The 14,690-nt window shown below is 42.8% G+C and overlaps 1 protein-coding gene, 1 long non-coding RNA gene and 2 other non-coding genes across 4 annotated transcripts; 1 reads left to right on the top strand and 3 right to left on the bottom strand.

Moving 5' to 3' along the window:
* Positions 1 to 2,364: 2,364 nt before the first annotated feature.
* MIR34B (microRNA mir-34b) lies at positions 2,365 to 2,437 on the bottom strand. The gene has a single exon (NR_049060.1). It is a non-coding gene; the product is annotated as a microRNA mir-34b (primary transcript).
* A 72-nt stretch (positions 2,438 to 2,509) lies between these two features.
* LOC140680523 (uncharacterized) lies at positions 2,510 to 6,641 on the bottom strand. Its single transcript, XR_012051884.1, has 3 exons — positions 5,394 to 6,641; positions 4,664 to 4,709; positions 2,510 to 3,855 (listed from the first exon to the last, which is right to left on the bottom strand). It is a non-coding gene; the product is annotated as an uncharacterized lncRNA (long non-coding RNA).
* Positions 2,917 to 2,993, bottom strand: MIR34C-1 (microRNA mir-34c-1). Its single transcript, NR_049160.1, has one exon. It is a non-coding gene; the product is annotated as a microRNA mir-34c-1 (primary transcript).
* Positions 6,642 to 10,219: 3,578 nt separating the features above from the next.
* Positions 10,220 to 14,483, top strand: BTG4 (BTG anti-proliferation factor 4). Its single transcript, XM_030291062.4, has 4 exons — positions 10,220 to 10,409; positions 11,621 to 11,758; positions 12,472 to 12,667; positions 14,038 to 14,483. Exons 1-4 carry the CDS (start codon positions 10,237 to 10,239, stop codon positions 14,209 to 14,211), a joined length of 681 nt encoding a protein of 226 aa, XP_030146922.2. The 5' UTR covers positions 10,220 to 10,236; the 3' UTR covers positions 14,212 to 14,483.
* Positions 14,484 to 14,690: the final 207 nt, after the last annotated feature.

The following is a 14,690-nucleotide window of genomic DNA, read 5'->3' as shown; positions in this document are numbered from 1 at the left end:
TTTATAGGAACCCACTGAAAAGCTTAAATAAGGAGGAAGGAAAAAAAAGGAGGCTTTTATGTCCAAAATAAAGACGTCATTCCTGAAAGTACCTTTTGAAATCTTGTTTTCCAGCTTATTTCTCCAATCACTGCACTTATCAGCTTTAATATCTCAGTGCTACTCTGCACAATTGAGGAATTAAATTGTATTAATTCAGATATTTGGTTCTTAACCTTCAACTCATTTGTCTCTGCTTTGTATCCTGAGAATTACAGGAGAAGGAAAGAAAAGCTTTAATAGAATCCAGACCTCTTATTCCTGGATTTTATTCTCCTGATAAACATCCGGCCAGGCCAGGCCAAACCATTTTAAATCAGTAAATCTACATTTCACTGCTGATAATAATAAAAATCCCCAAATGGAATTCTTGCTTTATTGCTCAAATCCAATTTCTGAGAGCTTTTTAGGGAGCTGAGAGCCTGGTTTGATAACTCAGTTATAAACTGAGTTTTTGTGTTTCAGTGGGGACAGCAATGGAAAAAATAGAAAATTAAAAAAAGCAACAATGGCCAGGCTGTAAAGATTCCTTTCATATTAAACTGAGGAATTCAGACTCACACCCTTGTTTCTTGTCATTTTGAAATAGAAAGTTGTCCTTAATAACCTTTTTTAGCTTGTTTAAACTTCATTTACCTGCTGTGCCTGGCCTGGAATTTGAGTTCCCCAGCCTGCAGGATCCTTTTGCTCAAGGAATTTGTTGGATAAACCCATTTTTCTTCCCAGATTTATACCATTCCCAGGGTTTGCTTCTTCGGATTTGTTCATGTCTGAATCAAATCTGAAATCTGGATTTGAACACTAAGCAATATCTGTGACTGATAATAACCTGAACATTATTCTTATTCTATCCCCTGCATTAATTTGAATTTTCTTAGACTTATGGGATGCTTTTAGGGTGTCCTATATTTGTGTAAAGCCATTCAAAATGAATCTTTATGGCTGCCAAAGCTGCAAATCCTGGCTTCCATCCCTGCTTGGAAAACCCCTCCAAATCCATCAAGACCAACCTTCCAATGAATTAAATTTTTTTTTTAAAAATTAAAAAAGAATGGGAGCCTGAGTGAAATGCTGCTGCTCCAGCCAGAATTCAGAGCAGACTAATGGCTGGTGATGGATGAGATTCCTTTTGGGATTATTGATGGGGAAAGGGGATTTGCTGACTGGCAGGAAAGGCTTGCAGAGCTCAGCACCTCCTGCAGCTTGTTCTGCCTGGCCTGGATCCCAAAGTGAGATTTCCACTAAAAATTAGGGGAAAAAAATATTGCAGAGTCAGGCTGAAAATGCAATTTCTGTGTTTAATGGTTTGCCTGAGTTTGCTTTATTTGTGGGAGCTCTGTTGATGGAGAGGCACACTAATTAACCAGAGCAGTAAATGGGGTTCAGCAGAAGTTTCCATCTTTTTTCAGTCCACTTTCAGTTCCCAAACCCAGCTTTTTGCTAGAAATAGGGAGTGCTTTACTAAAATTAGGAAAAAAAGGATAATTACAGAGGCAGGCTGAAAGTGTGAGTTTGCTTTATTTGTGTTCTGTTGCTGGTGGGGCACACTAATTAACCAGGTCAGTAATTGGGGTTCAGCAGAAGTTTCCATCTTCTTTCAGGTGATTTCCACTCCAGCCCAGCTTCTCCAAGGATGGGGAAAGCTGCCAGCACGGGCCTTAATTTCATTTATTCAACAAGAATAAACGGAGGGAAATGTGAGAACAGAGGCCTCGGTGAGGCTGAGACGAGCCCAGTCAGAATGGGAGTCAAAGCCTGCAAATCTGGAGAAGAAAAAAACCTAAAAATCCATTTTATCCTCGTGGGTTTTTTGTGGAAATGAGCTGGGAATGAGGTGGATCACCAGGAAAATTGGCTTGGCAGGAACGCAGCTTTTGTTTTATTTGGTGCCACTGTCTTGTGTCCTCAGCATTGCTGTGGCTCTGGTTCCTGCTCCCAAATTCCTGCTCCCAAATTCCTGCTCCCAAATTCCTGCTCCCAATTTCTTGCTCCAAAATTCCTGCTCCAAAATTCCTGCACTAAATTTTTTTCTCCCAAATTCCTACTCCCAAATTCCTGCTCCACGTTTCTTGCTCCCAAATTCCCGCTCCCAAATTCCTGCTCCCAAATTCCTACTACCAAATTCCTGCTCCCAATTTCTTGCTCCCAAATTCCTTCTCCCAATTTATTGCTCCCAATTTATTGCTCCCAAATTCCTGCACTAAATTTCTTACTCCCAATTTTTCTACCAAATTCCTGCTGCCAAATTCCTGCTCCCAATTTCTTGCTCCCAAATTCCTGCTCCCAAATTCCAGACCTTTTTACCTGGCCGTGTGGCTAGTGATTGTTGCTTTGGGCAATCAGCTAACTACACTGCCTGGCAACCAGGCTGATGGCAGAGCCTTTCACCCCAAATTTTTCTTTCAAAAAGTCCCTCCATAAGCAATTCTGTCGTTATTCATTATTTTCTCCAATTAAAATTCTTAGTTCAGATAAAAAAATACCAGTTTATACCTACAGTGAGTTTAATATTGCTCAAAACTCCCTTCACTTACCTTGCTTAGTAAAACATGCAATAAAAATAAAGAAAATTATTGATGTCTGGCAGATAAAATAATTCATAGTCCAGTCTGTGTGCATTAAAAACTAAGTATACAGTAAATTAAACATTTAAAAACAGACAGGATTCTTGGTGCAGGAAAATTCCTGTGGATTTTAGCACCAACTCTGAGAAATCCAAGATTTCACTTCATATCACCAATGTGCAGCCACGCACTGCTGTGGGCAGCTAAAATTCTGGAAACAGAGGTGCAGATAAATCAGATTATTCATGATTTTGCAGTAGGAATAAGGAAATTGGGAATTTCCAGGCCGAGGTTGGAGCGGGGAATGCTGTGCCTTGTTTTGGTGGCAGTGAAGTTAGTGATTGTGGAATTCTGCAGACAATCAGCTAACTACACTGCCTGCAAACCAAGAACTGCTCCTGGAGCCACGGAATGCAAACCTGGAACGAAAGAAAAAACTTCCAATGATTATATTCATATTCTCTATCTCCTCAAACTCTTAAAATAATAAGGAATTGGTCAAAATGGAAAATATTGGTCATATCACCCTTATTCTGCTAAATTCCAAATATTTCTATTTCTATTTCTATTTCTATTTCTATTTCTAGTTCTAGTTCTAGTTCTAGTTCTAGTTCTAGTTCTAGTTCTAGTTCTAATTCTAGTTCTTTAAAATTATATTTATATTTACACTTTTACATATTTATACCTATATACATTTATATTTGTAGCAACATTTATAAATCTATTCATATTCATATTCATGTTCATGTTCATGTTCATATTCATGTCCATATTCATACACCTGTATAGTTTAAATATATTAATGTATAATAGTTATATCTATATTTAGTATTTACACCACATTTTAGGGATTTTTACTTACAAAATCTGCAGCGAACACGACACAAAAAGCATTTCAAGAGTGCAAAAAGCAATTCAACACTAAAATAGAAATTATTATGCAGCACCACAATGGGAAAGGGAGAGAAGGAAAAGCTTGGCCTGGAGTCCTTGCTGCATCCAGAGGTGGGAGTGAAAATCCAGCTGCAGATTTGGGCAGATTTGGGCAGATTTGGGCAGATTTGGGCAGATTTCCATGGAAATGTCATCATGCCTGGTTGGCACATCCCAGGTGTTTGTTGTGCCCCCGGTCCCTGCTTGGCTCCGTGTCCCTTGCCGTGCATTTTGTGCCATTTCCATGTGGAATTTTCCAGAACAAAGTACAGTAGGGATGCTGGAATTTCACCATTTCCTGAACTCCACATTTTTTCCCCTAAAAAATAGAGGAGCACAGATCGTGCTGTCAGTCAGGTGTCAAAATGCTCCAATTTTTACACTCATTTGAGGCAGCTAAAAAGAAAAATTAACAGATCTGTTCTGAGCGTGTGTCAGGAGTTCCCATCTCCTGTCTGATAGATGTGCATGCAATTAATAATGTGATAAAGCTCTTTTATTATTTTTAATTATTTTATTATTTAATTATTATTTTATTAGATTATCAGGCTAAAACAGGAATGAGAAACACAATCTGTGGGCTTGCAAGGAGAAGTTTTCCTGCAAATGAAAGAATTTTGCCAGTTTCTCTCCTTGTGGGAAATGGATTTGTAGAGGGGTCTGCCAGAAAACCCACACAATGTGCAAACTTTGAAATAAAAAAATACTGACTTAGAAATGCCATAAGGAACAAGACAGATATTGTCGTGAGAGGAACAGAGGTGGAAAAAAGTTTCAAAACTTTTCTTATAAATAAAACAAGATATTTCAGAAAAATAGAACTATAAAAAATATGTTGGAGTAAGACCCACAAAGAGTAGTTTTAAATTATTACCTTTAAAGACTCTACAGCATAGTGTGACAAAGAGCTAATAAACCAAAAAACACTTCTGGTGTTTTGGAATTAAGAAACAGTTAACTGCTAATTTGTGATAGTGTGAATTATAACATCTATATTATCTCACCCTTCTCATAAAACTAAAAATAGAATAAAAATTTTAAAACACCTCTCTGAATCTTTGAAAAATATTATCCAACACCCCCATAAACACCTTAAAGAATTCAGGACTTACCCTCGAGCAGCTTACCTTGGAATAATCCCGAAAAGGACTGAGTTTGGATAAAAATGATTTACTGGGAAGGGAAAAACGGGTGGATTATTCCCTGTTCCCTTTCCCAGGAGCCTTTCCCTGGCAGAATTCCTCTGGGATGTTCCCATCTATTCTCCTGGGATGTTCCCATCCTTTTCCCTGAGAAGTTCCCATCCTTTCTCCTGGGATATTCCTATCCTGCCCTCTGGGGATGTTCCTATTTTTTCCCCTGGGGTGCTCCCATCTTTTCCCCTGGGATGTTTCCATTTTTTCCCCTGGGATTTTCCCATCTTTTCCCCTGGGATGTTCCCATTTTTTCCCCTGGGGTGTTCCCATTTTTTCCCCTGGGGTGCTCCCATTTTTTCCCCTGGGATATTCCCATTTTTTTCCCTGGGGTGTTCCCATTTTTTCCCCTGGATGTACCCATTTTTTCCCCTGGGATGCTCCCATTTTTTACCCTGGATGTACCCATTTTTTCCCCTGGGATATTCCCATTTTTTCCCCTGGATGTTCCCATCCTTTCCCCTGGGATGTTCCCATTTTTTCCCCTGGATGTTCCCATCCTTTCCCCATGCATGTTCCCATTTTTTCCCCTGGATATTCCCATTTTTTCCCCTGGATATTCCCATTTTTTCCCCTGGATGTTCCCATCCTTTCCCCATGGACGTACCCATCTTTTCCCCTGTGATGTTCCCATTTTTCCCCTTGGGATATTCCCATTTTTTACCCTGGGATGTTCCCATCTTTCCCCCTGGGGCTCCTGGCTCCGAGTGTCCCCAGGGCAGCCCCAGCCTGGGATCTTTGTGTTCTGCTGTCACCATGGCCACCCTGCCGAGGGACCAGGGGACAGAGCAGGTGGCCCCAGCCGTGGCAGCTTTGTTGCAAGAGAGGTTTCCATGGGCAAAGTCAACATGGGAAACACACCCCGAGTTTGGAATTTCCACCCAAACGGCCCCAGGGGACGCTGGCACTGGTGGCACTGGTGGCACTGGTGGCACTGGTGGCAGTCCCAGCTCGTGTCCCTGGGGCTCCAGCCTGGTGGAATTCCCACCAGGGAGCCCCAGAAGAGCTCCCAGGGATGGTTTTTGGGGGTGCCCAGCCATTGCTCTTTGATTTGCTCAGCTCTGAAAATCATGGCACACAAACAGAGGAAGCAAACCCAGAACATTTAAAAGCGTTACGGCAACAGGTCTTAGAGTCTATAAAATAAACCCAGGTAGCTTTGCAGCCTTTGCTTTGTTATTTAATTTTAGAACATCCTGGATTGACACCCATGGCGTTTTTTAGGTTTATTCTACTACTTGAATCACAAATTCTTAAATAAAATTCTAGCAATACGGAGTACTCAAACCCTTACAATTTTTGTGGTGCTGATCAGAATCAGCTTCTGGTTCGCTCCAGCCCACAATAATTCTTCTTCATGGCTTAATTACAAGTATGGAAGTTTGTAACCTCCAGGAATGATGTTTCTTCTGCCCTCTGATTTAATGCCCCATGGAATTGGTGCTTCTGAATGTGACCAGGACAAATGCAAGCTGCTTTTCCCTCAGGAGATTGTCACCAAGGATGCATTTCCCTATGGGAATCACTCAGGCTTCCTGATTTTTATAGCAATACCCACAAACTGCAGCTGCTTACCTGGAGGAGCTGCCTGCCTTCCATCACCCACAAAAATCAAATGCCTTGCAGAGGGGAGATTGCCACTGGCAAGCTGCACTTGGCTTCTTTATTTCCATGTACTCAAGCCTTTAAAAGAGGAAAACTGCAAAAAACTGTCCTGCAGGGGTGGCTCCTGCCAGAGTGTGCCCAGGGGAGCTGTGTTTGCTCTTGGCTGGGCTGCAGTTACTACAGAAACTGTCCGTGGGTCTGTCCCTGCGTGGCTCAAGCCTAGGCTTGCCTGCTGACCCAGGGCACAGCTCATTTAATCAGCCCAAGAATGCTCCTGCCCAGCTGGGGGCTGATTTCAGTCCCACTCCAGGCTTTGGACTCATTTCCCTGGTTTCAGCGAGCTTTGGAGCAGTCCCATGCATATCCAGGCTCTGGTTTTTGGTGGTTTGGCTTTTTTTTTTTCCTGTTCCTAATAAGGATTAAAAGAGCATCATTTTACAAAAGGCACAAACATCTCATTTTCCTCCTGCCTCCTCTCAGTCAGAACATTGGCTGTCCATCCTGGGTTTTGCTAAACCTGCTGGGATGAGAACAGCTCCTTTTTGGGGGTAGCTGGGGATGAGTGGGAGCACAATTTGTTGGCTGCTGTTCCATGGATCTCTCTCTCTCCTTGGCACGGGCTGTGCCAGTTTTGGTTCAGGCATTTTCTCACTCCCTCAGCAGTTATTACCCAAACAGGGCACCCAGGGCTGTGTTTCCTTCCAGTCAGTGACATCTGACAGCTCTGGGAAGGATTTGAGCCTGATTAATGTCCCTAATTAATGAGCCAGTTTTCCTTGTCGCTGCAATGGGGCGTGGTATTTGTATTTTTTTAACAGAGACTTGATTCTCTCTCTTAGGATTTTTCTTGGGAAGTTGTGAGACGTAGTGAGGAAGTTTAGAGAAAGAAGAAAAAGTGACCCCCAACCACCCCAAAATTTGGGACAAGGGTGTCCCTGGAGCATTCCTGGGGCTGAAATTAGAGAGGAAGTGGTCATGGCTTTTATTAGGTTACAATCTGATATTGAGGAAAAATGATGTGAAATCAAAGAAATCAGACTTAAAATCCAGACTTTGGTCAGAAAGACAAAATCATCTCCAGAGGAATCCCAGTCTGTGTGTCTGGGATTGTCTAGGAAACCCAGAGAGGACTAAATTTACCGAGAAGAGCTTAAAAATTATAATTATGTGCATTACTCACCAATTTAAAGTGGCAAAACTTGCTCTTTGACATTTCCCTGGACACCAATTTTGCCAGCTCAGTTAAAAACCCACAGATCTGTGGTGGCTGCCCTGAGTTTTTTTGTACCACCTGCTTCTCCTGCAGTTCAGCAGCAAAATCAATGTGATCAAAACTTTAAAGTCACTTGAAAAGTTTTATTTTGGTGTTTTTGGAACAGCTTGTTTAAAAACATAGAAAAACTGATGTGGCTGCAGGGAATCCACTCAGTTAAAGTGACCTTTTTAAAGGAAGTTTAATCTCCAGAATAAAACTCAGCCCTCAGGCATGAAGAGCCAGTTTTTTCCTTTTCCTGCTTCCTTTTTTTTTGCCTTTTTCTATTTTTTTCTATTCTTTTCCACATGAAACCTTCACATTTGGCTTTCCTTATTTAGAAAACTGCTTGATTCTGGATTTATCACAAGAATAAACCTTGTGATAATCTTGTCCAAGAACGCTCCAGAGCTAATTCTGGCTGCAGACAGAGTCAGAATCTTCACAGACTGCACAGACAGAGGCCAGAAAATAAAATGCTGGGTGGAAATTCTTCCCAGCAGCAGTTTCCTGTTGTCCTCCAGCATTCCCAAAAAACCAGAGCCCTGCCCTTTTTCTCCAGGGAAAAGGAAGGAGTGACTCAGGGAACAAAATCCTCGTGTCTCATCCCAGGAGCACAAAATGGGGTCACAGCACTGGGGGTTCTGTGTCTGGAAGCTTTTTCTGAGGATCCTTTCCCTGTCTCAGACTCTGATTTTTGTTCTTTTTGAGTGGTCGTGGAAAGGGAAAGATCCCCACAGGCTGAGGGGGGGGTTTGATATGTGAGACAAAGGAAGAGAAGGAATATGGGGTTGTTTTGTGCTTTATTACTCATTCCTTAAAAGCAGAATTTCTACTGAAAGCCTTACTGTTTTTTATTTTATTTTATTTTAATTTTTTTTTCCTCTGTGATGCAGAAAGAAATTAAAGAGCGAGGAAGGAACTGTGTGAGGGGAGAGAAGTGAAATGCAGAAACAGCCAGAAATTTGTGGTTTGGGGACACAGTTTGTGCCTCCAGGCTCTGAATTTCTCGTCCCCTGCCTGGCATCAGCCCAGGCTGAGATGTGGGCATGGGGACTGAGGGGCTGCACCACCCCCAGCCCCTTTAGGAGCCACTTTTGAACACTCAAAAGTGTTAAAAAAAATTTAAAAGTGTTCACTTTTGAACACTCAGCTCGTTTTGTCTCCATTTGCTCTTTTTCCTCTGCAGTTTTGGGGGTCTCACATCGGAGACACAACTTCCTGAGGCAGCAAAAAGGAAAAAAAAAAGGAACAATCAGCTGTTCTCTGTGCCAGACATTTGAGGAACTGAGACATTTTCTGTGTTTTAAATGCCTGAAAAACGATATAAATCTGTGCTGATAATGTGAATTAGGAAGATCAGTAATGTGATAAATCCAGAATCAAGAAGTTTTCTAAATAAGGAAAGCCAAATGTGAAGGTTTCATGTGGAAAAGAATAGGAAAAAAATAGGAAAAGGTTAAAAAAAAAAAAAAAGGAAGCAGGAAAAGGAAAAAAAAAGAAGCAGTCCAGCACCATTTTAATTAATTAATAAGCCTGGTGCTGTTTCTTGTGGTGAATATTAAATATTCCACAGGGATTTATGGGGCACAACAGAATTCAGAACAGAATCAATGAAATCCCCCTAAAGAAGGGAAAGGAGATTGGGAATATCTTGGGAGCAGCTTGTTAATCAATCCAACACACACCTGCAGCTCCTGCACACCTGAATATTCTTACATTGCTCAGCTCCACATGATTCTGTTCCATAAAAAGCTGCCCAAACTCTGCCAGGGCCAGAGGGAGGGAGCCTTTGGGTGTTGGGGTTTCTCCTGTGTCACTGGTCTGGGGCCTTGTGGTGTTTTATCTCTTTTCTTGGTGCATCTTCAAGCTGTTTGTGAAGTTTAGCTCAAGTTTTTACTCTCTCTGCTGTGAAAAGGTGGTATTTTTTGTCTTATTTTACATAAAAAGCTCTGTATTTGTAAGGTGTGTTGCTTGCAATGTGTGTGACAAATAAGAACTATTATATTTTAAACTCTTTTTTTTTTTGTGTATTCTCTCTTAACTTGCTTAGTGCAGGTGCCTTCTAGTAATGCATTAGACTGATTTTAATATCCCAAAATAAATTTATTCTGCTGTTTGGCAGTCAGGCTTATCCAGGCTCTTTCTCTCCTGGCTTGTGCAGCTTTTGCAGCATCAGTTCTTGGAAGCTGACAGTGCTTTAATATTATTAAATCTCTCTGCTGTGGTGCTCCAGCACCTCCTATTTTAAACTCTTTTTTTTGCATAGTCTCTCTTAATGTGCTTAGTGCAGGTGCCTTCTAGTAATGCATTAGACTGATTTTAAAATCCCAAAATAAATTTAATCTGCTGTTTGGCAGTCAGGCTTATTCTGGCTTTTGCAGCATCAGTTTTTGGAAGCTGATGGTGCTTTAATGTTATTAAATCTCTTTGCTGTGGTTCTCCAGCACCTCTTATTTTAAACTCTTTTTTTTTACATAGTCTCTCTTATTTTGCTTAGTGCAGGTGCCTTCTAGTAATACATTAGACTGATTTTAAAATCCCAAAATAAATTTAAACTGCTGTTTTGCAGCATCAGTTTTTGCAAGCTGATGGTGCTTTAATGTTATTAAATCTCTCTGCCCCAGCCCCTCCTGCCCTGCAGTTGAAGATGAAGGATGAAATTGCTGCCACGGTTTTCTTCATCACCAAGCTGGTGAGGAGGGAGGAGAGGCTGAGCAAGCACAAGGTGGAGAAGTTTGCAGCCAAGCTGACCACCATCCTGTTTGAAAAGTACAAAAATCACTGGTACCCAGAGAACCCCTCCCGAGGCCAGGCCTTCAGGTGAGGAAATCCTGGAGCCTGGCCTGACATTCGGGAGGCAACTCCTCAACTGAGGCCTTAAAGTGAAATAAATAATGCAAAGGGAACCACCAGGATACCCCTTAAGCTTGAAGGAAAAATTGGTAAAATTGGTAAAAATTACTTTTTTTTTTTAACCTGTAAATGTGTGATTAGAAGTGGGAAAATGAGGTGAAAATTCTTTTTTCTATCTGTAAATGTGTGATTAGGAAACTGAGGGGGATTTTTTTTTTTTAACCTATCAATGTGGGATTGGAAAACTGAGGTGGATTTTTTTTTAAACCTATGAATGTGGGATTAGAAAGCTGAGGTGGAAATCTTCTTTTTATTTATTCTATGAATGTGTGATTAGAAAACTGAGGTGGATTTTTTTTTTACCTGTAAATGTGTGATTAGAAAACTAAGGTGTATATATATTTTTTTTACCTGAAAATGTGGGATTAGAAAACTGAGGTGGATTTTTTTTTAACCTATGAATGTGGGATTAGAAAACTGAGGTGGATTTTTTTTTTTTTAAACCTATGAATGTGGGATTAGAAAACTGAGGTGGATTTTTTTTTTTTTTTTTTTTTTTAATCTATGAATGTGGGATGAGAAAGCTGAGGTGGAAATCTTCTTTTTACTTATTCTATGAATGTGAGTTTAGAGAACTGAGGTGGATTTTTTTTTTAACCTGTAAATGTGTGATTAGGAAACTGAGGTGGATTTATTTTTTTAAACCTATGAATGTGGGATTAGAAAACTGAGGTGTATTTTTTTTTCCTGTAAATGTGTGATTAGAAAACTGAGGGGGATTTTTTTTTTAACCTATCAATGTGGGATTGGAAAACTGAGGTGGAAATCTTAAAATACGTGTCTCAAATAGTCCCTGACTGCCAGGATGAACAATTCAAGTGCTCTTAAAGTGACTTTTGGGATGGTTTTGTTTTGAGCACTTAAAGCAGTGCCTTGCCTCATCTGCTGTTGATGAGAACTCAAACTGAAAATTACCTTTTTTTAACCTGTAAATATGTGATTAGAGGTGGAAAAATAAGGTGAAAAACTTTTTTATTAACTTATGAATGTGGGATTAGAAAACTGAGGTGGAAATCTTAAGACAAGTGTCTCAAATAGCCCCTGACTGCCAGGATGAAGAATTCAAGTGGTCTTAAAGTGACTTTTGGGATGGTTTTGCTGCCTCTGCTGTCCCCCAGGTGCATCAGGATCAACAAGCACCAGGCCCGGGATCCCCTGCTGGAGCAGGCGTGTGTCCAGAGCCACCTGGACTTCAGCCTGCTGGGCTTGCCCAAGGAGATGACGCTGTGGGTGGATCCCTTCCAGGTGTGCTGCAGGTGAGCTCACAGGGTGAGAACAGAGCTAAAGGAATAAACTTGAAAAGAAATTAAAAATAGCATGAAAAGAAATTAAAAATAGCATGAAAAGAAATTAAAAATAGAATTAAAAGAAATTAAAAATAGAATTAAAAGAAGGTTCTGGGGCTGGAAAAGGATTTTTTTGTGTGACTGAACTGTGAGGAGAAATTTATCTGGAGTTTAGGGTTAAAAATGACACTGTACATGGAGTTCAGGGTTATAAATGCAGTGCAGGACATGGGAAACACAAAAGCTCCAAGTGAAGGCATCGCTGGGGGCTGACAAACACCAAGTGCTGGGTGTTCCATCAGCCCAAACCTGCTCCCAACATTAACCCCTGAGGGTTTGGTCCCTTTTTGGTGTGAGTTGGTTCCTGGCAGAGGGTTTGGTCCCTTTTTGGTGTGAGCTGGCTCCTGGCAGAGGGTTTGGTCCCTTTTTTGGTGTGAGCTGGCTCCTGGCAGAGGGTTTGGTCCCTGTTTTGGTGTGAGCTGGCTCCTGGCAGAAGGTTTGGTCCCTTTTTTGGTGTGAGCTGGTTCCTGGCAGAGGGTTTGGCCGTTTTTTGGTGGAGCTGGCTCCTGGCAGAGGGTTTGGTCCCTTTTTGGGGTGAGCTGGCTCCTGGCAGAGGGTTTGGTCCCTTTTTGGTGTGAGCTGGCTCCTGGCAGAGCAGCAGCACCCACCCAGAGCCCTCGCAGGTACGGGGAGAGGAGCCGGCCCTTCACCGTGGCACGCTTCGATGGGCAGGAGAACCCCGAGCTGCCCCAGCAGATCAGCCTGGCCGTGGGCAGGGCAGCCCTGGACTATCACTCCAGCACCTCCTCGGATGAGGAGAGCTTCAGCAAGGAGCCCAGAGCCATCCCCACCGTCAGCAACCCCAACAGCATCTACCAGGTGAGCTTGTGGGGCTCTTCACCCTGAAATCCTTCCAGAGACGTTCTGGCAGGTGAGGTTCCAGCTCACAGCATCTACCAGGGGCTCCTGGGGGGCTCCTCACCCCAAAATCCCTCCAGAGAGGTTCTGGTAGGTGAGGGTCAGGGCTCACAGCATCTACCAGGGGTTCTGGTGTGTTCCTCACCCTGAAATCCCTCCAGAGAGGTTCTGGCAGGTGGGGTTCTGGCTCACAGCATCCACCAGGGGCTCTTGGGGGGCTCTTCACCCTGAAATCCTTCCAGAGAGGTTCTGGTAGGTGAGGATCAGGGCTCACAGCATCTACCAGGGGTTCTGGTGTGTTCCTCACCCTGAAATCCCTCCAGAGATGTTCTGGCAGGTGGGGGTCAGGCTCTTCTCCCAGTGCCAGGATGGGAGGAAACAGCCCAGAGCCGCTCCAGGGAAGGCTGAGGTTTGATTTCTCCCCTGGCAGGGTTTTCCAGCCCTGGCACGTGGTGTCACTGTCCCATAAAAGTCTGGTTTGAAGCGTCAAACTTGTCCATGCTTTGTGAAACGAAGTTTAGAAACCTTGGGCCTATTTCTTGCTCGCTAATTCTCATTGTACCACTCTGTGTGTATGAACCGTGTGAAGAATTGAGTTGTTCCCACTGGATGTGACCAGCCCTGATGGAGTCACCGTCCCTGGGGGGGTTTGAAAGTTGTGGCACTTGGGGACACGGCTCAGGGCACAGCTGGGCTTGTCCTTGCAAGGCTTTTCCCATCCTCAGTGCTGCTGTGGGTGGGATGGAGCTTTGGGAGGAGGCAGCAGAGGTGGCTCAGCTTCCTCGGGGTGGAATTGGGATGACTGCTGGGGAAGGAGAAAAATTCCATGTCGCTGTCGAGGCAGGATGGGAATGAAGAGACTGACTCAGAAGGCTGCTGAGAGTAAATATCCAGTTTATTCAAAATACACTTCTCTTTTATACAGAGCTCTGTGAGGACCAGCTCAATTGGACCAATGGGAAAAAAAACTGAGAGTAAAACTCAAATTTATTCAAAATACACCACTCTTTTATACAGAGCTCTGTGAGGACCAATTCCATTGGACCAATGGGGAAAAAAACTGAGTAAAACTCTGGTTTATTCAAAATACACTGCTCTTTTATACAGACCTCTGTGAGGACCAGCTCCATTGGTCCTAAAGTGAAAACAATGCACACGATTGGTGCACAGTGGTAGAACTTAACTATAAACCATGTGAACAACAAGAGAGATAAAGAATTATTTACATTCTTCTCCTCCCAGGCTTCTCCCTGGCTAGAAACTCTCTGTTTCTCCCTTTGAATCTGAGACTTACAATTTAATAATTTTTTTTTCTCTTTTTTGCTGCTCAGTTTGACTTCTGCAAGGCTCCCCCCCAGCCCTGGTGGCCATACCTGCACAGGAAGCCCCACCTGGCCGAGGGCTCCCACTTTGGGCAGCACAGGGGCCACAGGAGCTACCGGCCCACGGCCACTTTCGCTGGCCCACGCGTGGACAGGTACCACTGGATCAACACCAAGAGGTAGAGCCAGGGCTCCTCTGGCATTTTGGAGCCCTGCTTTCGTGAGGGGCTGAAGGCTGGCACTGCAAAACCTCATAAAAACAGCACTTCTTGTCTAATCCCCGCCTCCGACTCTCTATTTGTGAATATTTTTTTTGGGGGGGGTGGTTTTTGTCCGGGATTTTAAATGTTTTTAATTGATGTTAACATAAGATTGAAGATGTAATGTGAGGCTCTTCTTGTGAGTTAAAAAGGAAATGCATAAATCAATAAATCTGCTGATGTTTTTTTATCAAAGCCAGCTGCTGGTGGTGCCTTGAAGGGTGTTCAGGAGATTTTTTGGTGGAAATGCCAGCAGGTGAAGGAAGTTAAAACCACCCCCAAGCTGCTTTGAAAAATGCTTTTTTTACTTCTGGCAAAGGTGTCAGGATCCAAGACCAGCAGAAATGTCTGGGGTATTTTGTGACACACAAAAATATGGAAATTCTGCTGTGCCCCCATGAG

Source organism: Taeniopygia guttata, chromosome 24 (genome assembly GCF_048771995.1).
Source record: "Taeniopygia guttata chromosome 24, bTaeGut7.mat, whole genome shotgun sequence".
In the NCBI taxonomy this organism is placed as follows: Eukaryota; Metazoa; Chordata; class Aves; order Passeriformes; family Estrildidae; genus Taeniopygia; species Taeniopygia guttata.
Note: the sequence above shows the minus strand (reverse complement) of the source record. Positions and strands in the feature narration are given on the sequence as shown.